The 7632-nt window shown below is 37.9% G+C and overlaps 1 protein-coding gene across 2 annotated transcripts; it reads left to right on the forward strand.

The window, feature by feature from the left end:
- Positions 1-75: 75 nt before the first annotated feature.
- Positions 76-2018, forward strand: LOC124440639. Of its 2 annotated transcripts, XM_046991046.1 has the most exons (5): positions 76-218; positions 377-642; positions 908-995; positions 1434-1710; positions 1777-2018. In XM_046991046.1, the coding sequence occupies exons 1-5, from the start codon at positions 206-208 to the stop codon at positions 1787-1789; spliced, it is 657 nt and encodes a 218-aa protein (XP_046847002.1). In that variant the 5' UTR covers positions 76-205; the 3' UTR covers positions 1790-2018. The 2 variants fall into 2 exon arrangements, with proteins under 2 accessions (XP_046847002.1, XP_046847001.1); XM_046991045.1 differs by having other exon boundaries at positions 77-218; positions 1434-2018.
- The last annotated feature ends 5614 nt before the right edge of the window (positions 2019-7632 follow it).

A 7632-nucleotide genomic window follows, 5' to 3' on the forward strand; every position in this document is an offset into this window, starting at 1 on the left:
TTCCTTTTACAAAAATAAGTGCAAAAGTAAACCTTTTATTTTGATATGAGCAATTCTCACCCATGACTTGCATCGTTTGCTTCCTCATTTTGACTTAAACTTCCTAGAACAAGATTGTGATTTTCGTCGTGGATTATGGTCACGGTATTGTCCTTGGGGTAACATAAACTACAATAGACATGGCGATTTTGACTGGAATGTGAATATGAATTCAAAAAGTAAGAACGTGTTTTTACTGTGCCATACATGTGTGTTTTATTCATTATGATGAAACACTCATTTTATTTTACCTTGAATTGATTCCAAAAATAATATGACCAATTCTTATGTAAAATGTCCTATTTAAACACAGTTTTGATGAAAAATTATTTTCTAGGGGGAGCATATGTATACGTAAAATCACCAGTAAACGCAGGCAAGAAAAAGTCCAGGCTTGTCAGTCAATATTTTGATAATTCTATTAAGTGCTTAAAGTTCTCTTATCGTGTTACTGGAGCATATGATGAAATAGGATTGAAAATATACCAGCAAGCTGCACAAAAAAGCAAAATATTACGTTGGTCACAAAGCAATATAAAAACATCTGAATGGCTTGACGGAGAAGTTACGATGTCCTACATAAAGTCCAGCTCAAATTATAGGGTAAGATTTTAAAGATATTTTGGAAACTACAACTGAATTACTAAGTCTTATACTTGTTTTGCACATTACTGTGTTATCTTGTAATTTTTGAGCGACTTCTCCGTACTTTACATGTTTGTAGATGTAGATCGTCCAGGTTATTAGAGTACTGAGAAAGACTGTTGTTGCCATCGAAATGTCAGTCAACAACAACAACAACAGCGTCACAAACACGTGACGATACTCCCGGGTTCAAACCATTTACTTTCTCCTTACTTTCTTGTAGATAATCGTGGAAGGTGTTTTTGAGACATATAGCTACGGTGAAATTGATATTAGAAAATTGTCCTTAAAATCTGGATCGTGTTATAATGGTTAGTTTAAATTTAACATTTAGCTGTGCAAGGTATATACGAATATTCGTTAAAAAAATTCTCACGACACTCGTATGCTTCAGTATGTGTATGATATATGTACTAAAGTTTGCTTTTGACGTTCATGATCAGTTTCGAAATGAAATAAGTGTGATATTTTGGAGTAGTAGATTCAGAGTTAGTCAAAATAACTCATGGCTGCTTGATTTTAAATACAAAATTCCTTCAGAACAACACAATTTGTTTTAAATTTTTAAAGATTAAAATTTTAGTTACCAATGGAGCTGCCTCAAAGATTTTCAGAAAAATATTCAAAAATGAACTGACGTACCCTAAATCAGCGACTAATGTTTTAAAAAAGCTATGTCCAACATATGTAGCTAGATGACATATACCTAAACAACGCAATTTATTACTTTCCAAATGATTCATTTCCAGGTAGCAGTAAATCTGCAAAAAATATTGGTATCATTATTGGATCTGTTGGAGCTGCCCTAATACTATTCATTGTCGTAATCTTCCTCATTTATTATTTCTGCTACAAAAAATACAAGAGAAATTCTACTGCAAATCTCACTAAAGGTGTTATGAATCAAGTTTCTTCAAGCTATGAAGATACCACGACGACTGACTTACCACCACCATCTTTTGAAAGTGTGTGTAATTTACCACCAGCTTATACCACCACACCACTTGGTAAAGTAAATCTTGGTACAGTTCCATCCTTTTTACCTGGCAATCAACCGACAGACACCCAAATCTACCAAACAACAGCACAAATAGAAGCCAAATGATTTTTGCTACTCTTTCTGCTACTGAAAATTCAAGTCCTGACTTAAACATTCCAATTTATAGCACATCATTTATCATATAAAATTTGTATTTGTACTTCATTTGTCTGTATCTTTTTTAGATTGGAAATGTGATTTTAAATAAGTTAGTTGGTTTGTATATGACATTAGAAATAAAAGCATCAGCAATATACCATTTGTAAATGCATTAAATATTACAAAAGATGTCAAACTATTTTTCAATTCATGCATTGTTTCACGCATATTTCCGTTTTATGTTAATCATTTATTAAAAAATTATATATAGTTTCACGTGCTTGGATTGCATGAGATCAAACACGCGGAAATTTTTTATTCCGCCATGTTTGTATGAGGCCATCTTGATTATTTGGGGTTTTTAACTGTAACTTCTTCTTTCGCCTCAACAGTACTTGTCACACACCATTTCATGAAGACTTCCAAACTTTTTTCTCTTCTCTTATGCGGACGAACTATTCCTTCAGGAATGTCTTCTAATTTCTAAACTCAAAACTTCCCATAAACATACAGGGTAGCTCGGTCCAACTCCTCCTGCTTTAATCAAACTTATCGTATTACCTGTAGTTTTAAACGTTGAAAATTTCATATTGAATTTATTCATAGTCGTTTAATCTAATCCTTGTCGTGCAACGTTAAGGCTGATTTCCATTCAGTGCAAATTGTCGCACGATCGACTTTTTGCCATAACATTCTTTTTAATTATGTGCAGCAATGTGAAACTGTTACGGTCGAGAACTTACAATTGAAAAGAAAGTGATCGCAAAAAGACGATCGCGCGATAATTTGCACTGAATGGAAATCAGCCTTAACGCTGCATGACAAGGATCAGATTAAACGACTATGAATAAATTCAATATAACATTTTCAACACAGAGCGCCCAAAGCCCGCTCTGGAGGCTTGGGGGTGGGGTACTAAGTGCAAATATTTCTGATGTAAATTAAATGTTATAAGAAATTCTTGTCAATTACACAATTTTCATGTACAAAGTAGAAACTTGACAAGTTCGGTGACCGGTTTACTTGAGGTAAAATTGAAATGCGGCTGCTTTGGCTTGACTGATATATGTTTGTTAAAAATTGTGAATTACTTCCAAAACTAATATTCTTCACTTGCAATTCAGCCATGTTGGCGGTCTAATACAAAAGAATATTTTATCAGAGTTATTGTTGGCACCAGCCGGCTTGGGCGAGCAACATTGTTTGGCAAATCTCAAGAGAATGGTTGCAAGTCAAGAATACTCAGAGGCGCACGTTCCAAATGTATTATATGTTACGTAGATGTTAATATTTAATTATGGATCAGTGTGGAGTTCTGGCTGATCATAAATCATAAAAATTCAAAATATCGGCTGATTTCAAAGATAAACAAACAAGGACATATTTCAAGGACAAACTGCAGACTGCTGACGCATTTAGCAATGTTTGTTAAACCTTCAACCATGCACTAAACATATATAGGATGTTGTCATTCAAATTCTTTTGAATTTTTAATTACAACTATGAAAGCGTTGGCTGATACAATGTAACATAAGATGTAGCTTTGTGACCTTTTTACCTTGCAACCCAAGACCTGCGGCTTATGAATTTGTTATGAGAAAATATAAACGCAATTTTGAGGTTGCAATTGCGGGAAGTTATATTTTAGCTATGTAGTTAGGAAATTTAAGGAAAACACAGAACGGCCTTATCACAGTATAGCTGATATACAGTAGATGCACTCCACAGCTAGTCAATTTCTTTTTTTGACTATTTCTTCATCACTTAAAACTGTTGCTTTTTTTATTGGCTTCTACATGAACATATTGGTTTTTGACAAATTTTGCAATGCTGTCGCTCATTTTATTACTATATGTAATTAATGTTTTAGTACTTATCTATGAATGTGAATTAGATTAGCAGTAATATCTTCAATTTCTATCAAAATTTGTTTTCAAATTACCATGAAATGTTTTAAAGCCATATGATTTGGCAGTAAGTGCATGATTTTTTTGTGCACTAAATCTATATAGCAACTCTCAAGGTGATGTTGTTAACTGCGAATTAATTTAGCTTCGAGGAATGAAATTACTGGATTGATCTTTTTTTGTAACAAGAACATTTTAAAATGCTTTCTCCTATAAAATGAAGATGACTTTGTAAAATGTTGATACCTATTAAATAAAATCTTTTGAAATATTGTTAAATGACTTTTGTTAAGTGACAATTCTAAAAGACTACTACGAAAAGACGTCTTTTTAAATGTTTATATGTTTGAAATGAAGATACTACTGATATTTTATAAGGAAGATTTTTTGAAATAGATATTCTTAGGAAACTACGACTTTTTGAGAAGATGATACTTGTAATGACAAATTTTTTATGCCTCTTAGTTTAAGTCTCTTAGATTCAACCCATGAACATGCGACTAAACCTCCCTTGCTTTACAGCACATGTCATCATTATAAATTGTGAAAGTATACAATTGATATAACATATATTCTAAATACTTAATATTGTTGAAGTATTCTACGTTGTCATTGAAGGATTAGCAGTTGTTTGACAATTAGAAGGCAGGCATCTTTCTACAATCTCTAATTGCAGGGGCAGGTCTTATGGGAGATTTGATGTCAACAAGCTTACAGTTGAAATGCAGCTCACACATGTATATATGAATTACTGCAAAGTCAAATATTGAGAGAACTTTGTATCTTAATACATTTGCATTATAATCCCTTAGACGGTCGAAAAAGCCCATTGTTCTGTTGATGCTTATTTTTTTCTAGGGACACTGAATGGGAACTTGAGGGAAACACGTTGGACAAGACATAAGTGTATATAAAGAATTATATGTCTATCGTCGTATGGAAAGAAAGTAGAGTTTTTACTTCTTCCTAGCTACACAAAAACGCAGCCATCCAAATATTTTCGAAAAATTTAAAAAGAAAGAAATTCCTTAAATACGGTATTTTGAATGACAGGAATTGAAAAAGAATTGACGAATCAAAATGCAAATTTTATCAACAGATTTAACTATACAGGCAACTAATATTAAAGATATCCATCTTCAAATAGAACCACATATGCATTTATCAGTAAAATTAAACCATGTAGGGAATATAATTATTTTAAAGTTATCATCATCATCATCATACAGTCAGTCGTAAGCGACGAGGACTGTTCTATGGTTGGATTGAAGCTCTCCAGGCCGGTCTGTTATCAGCCAATTGCTTCCAGGTTGTCACGTTGATGTCTCTCCTCTTTAGATTTCGTTTCATGACATCTTTGAGTCTGAGTCGAGGTCGGCCTTGGTTTCGTTTCCCTTCTACTAGTTGGCTGTACAATAGCTGGCGTGGTAAACGAGATCTCTCCATACGATGGACATGACCAATCCATCTTAAATTCTTTTGAATCAGCATGTCAGCCATGTGTGGCAGGTCAGTCAGACGGAGAATCTTAGCATTTGCGATCTTGTCCCGCCATGATATCTTCAGAATGTCCCCAGTTGTCTCATCATATACGCACTCAGTTTCTTCACTTGAAGCCTGTAGATTGTCCATGCCTCTGCTCCATAAAGGTGTTGTCAGCACCACCGCCTGATAGACCTTGGCTTTAACTCTGGTCGAGACATGCTTATTTTGCCATAGCCGATCGTTTAGTTGACTGAACGCTGCACTCGCCCTTCCCATTCTGTTCCTCAGCTCCTTTTCAATCTTAGCATTGCTGGAGATTGTACTACCCAGGTAGTTGAAGTCTGTGGTCTGGACAAGAGCTGTCCGTCAATGGTGATTGCACAGGGTTTTGGGGAGGGTAGAAGCTTTACTGGCTGGTAGAGGCACTCAGTCTTTTGATGTTTATCTTGAGGCTAAACATAGCGGCAGCTTGTGCAAATTGTCCACCAATGCCTGCATCTGCTGCACTGTGAGCAACCAGAGCACAGTCGTCTGCAAAACATATCTCTGACAAACTGACGTGTTGTGCGTGTCTTAGCTTTGAAGTGTGAGGCGTTGAATAGGTTCCCATCATGTCTAGTCTGGATGTAGATACCTTCCCTTGTGTCCTCGAAGGCAACCTCCAGCATGGCAGCCAGGTAGAATGAGAACAGTGTCGGAGCCAGCACACACCCTTGCTTTACACCTGTTGAGACAGCGAATCCCTCAGAGCAGTCGCTCCCACAGTGACTTTAGCTTGCATTCCTTCGTGAAACGCTTTCACGAGATTGATAATCTTATCAGTACAGCCAAACTTTTCAGTACTGCCCACAAGCTCTAGGGACAGTGTCAAAGGCCTTAGTAAAGTCTATGAAAACTGCATAGAGGGCATGTTCTGTTCAGTGCATTTCTCCTGAACCTGTCGTAGGCTGAATATCATATCCATGGTACTCCGCCTACTCCGAAATCCACTCTGGGTCTCAGGAATTACTCTGGGACTTATCATTTCGTTCAGACGAGGGAGTATTCGAGCCATTACCTTCCAGCGATTGAGAGTAGAAAAATGCCGCGATAGTTGCTTTTACGACTGCCTTTTGAATATGGGACTATATTCGCGTCCTTCAATCTTGTGGAATCTTCTCTCCTATCCAGATATCTCCGATCACATCTAGCAACCTCTCTTTGAGTGTTGTACCACCATACTTCCATACTTCTGCGGGTATCCCACAACATCCAGGAGCTTTGCTTTCCTTAGTTGCTGCGATCGCCTTCAGAAGTTCATCCATCTTTGGGGGCTCATCCAGTACGTGGACTGTTGGACGTTGGGTGATGCTCGCAAGAGCAGCACTATCCACGTTTCAGGCAGATTTAACTTCGGTCGAGTGCTGAATCTTTCCAGCATCTTCTTTTGTCTGTCAACACAGTCTCTCCATCAAGAGCGAGCAGTTGGGCAGTACCTCTCTTTTGTGGGCCATATACTTCTCTAAGACCTCCATAGAAGGACTTCATGTCGTTTTCTGCTGCGGTGTGCTGCAGTTCCTCTGCTTTAGTCTGCCACCACTGAGACTTCTTCTGTCGGGTGTACTTCTGTAGTTTGCTGCGTGCTGATGCAAGGTTTGCCCTGGTAGACCTGGTGTTTACAGTCAGCTGTCTTTGCCTGGTTCCTCTCCTCTAGTAGTCTGTTTAGCTCCTCGTCTGTTTCGTCAAACCAGTCCTGGTGCTTGCGTTTCGGTTTGCCTGGATTTCTTTTGCTGTATTAAATACTGTATCCCTTAACGTCTCCCACTTCCCTACAACATCCGAGTCTCCTGTTGAGCTCTCCTGTAGTGATGTTGTCATACTTCTCTGAAAGTCTTTGCCACTGTCACACTTCAGTCTGGCCACGTTGAGATTGTACCTGTGCTGTCCTCCAGTTTTTGACTTGTTTCCTTAGTGAGAAGGCGATTTTGGACAGCACCATGTTATGATCTGTGTTGCAATCAGCCCCTCTAAATGCTCTGGTGTTGACTATGTCCCTCTGGTCTCTCTGGTGATCACGTAGTCGATGAGGTGCCAGTGCTTGACCTCAGGTGCATCCATGTCGTCTTGTGGGTGCTTATGCTTGAAAACAGTGTTGGTTATCACCAGACCATATTCAGAGCACAAGGCTAGGAGGAGTTCTCCATTGGTGTTGCACTTGCCCACGCCATAATGTCCCAATACTCCAGGCCAGTTTTCCACTTCATCTCCAACTCTGGCATTTAAGTCTCCGGCTATAATGAGCTTATCGGTGCTGGGCACTTCTCTGATAGTTTCCCTCAACTTCTGATAGAAATCTTCCTTTATCTCATCAGGGTTAGTCATGGTCGGGGCGTAGACACTAACAATAGTAGCCCACACCGTCCCCTGCAGAGGAAGGCG

Source organism: Xenia sp. Carnegie-2017, unplaced genomic scaffold (genome assembly GCF_021976095.1).
Source record: "Xenia sp. Carnegie-2017 unplaced genomic scaffold, XeniaSp_v1 HiC_scaffold_2, whole genome shotgun sequence".
In the NCBI taxonomy this organism is placed as follows: Eukaryota; Metazoa; Cnidaria; class Anthozoa; order Malacalcyonacea; family Xeniidae; genus Xenia; species Xenia sp. Carnegie-2017.

Bases quoted from the DNA above. Each gene is read 5' to 3' on its own strand.
- LOC124440639 (XM_046991045.1), top strand. The intron at 643-907 runs GTAAGATTTTAA...ACTTTCTTGTAG, and splicing joins AGTCCAGCTCAAATTATAGG to ATAATCGTGGAAGGTGTTTT. The intron at 996-1,433 runs GTTAGTTTAAAT...ATTCATTTCCAG, and splicing joins ATCTGGATCGTGTTATAATG to GTAGCAGTAAATCTGCAAAA.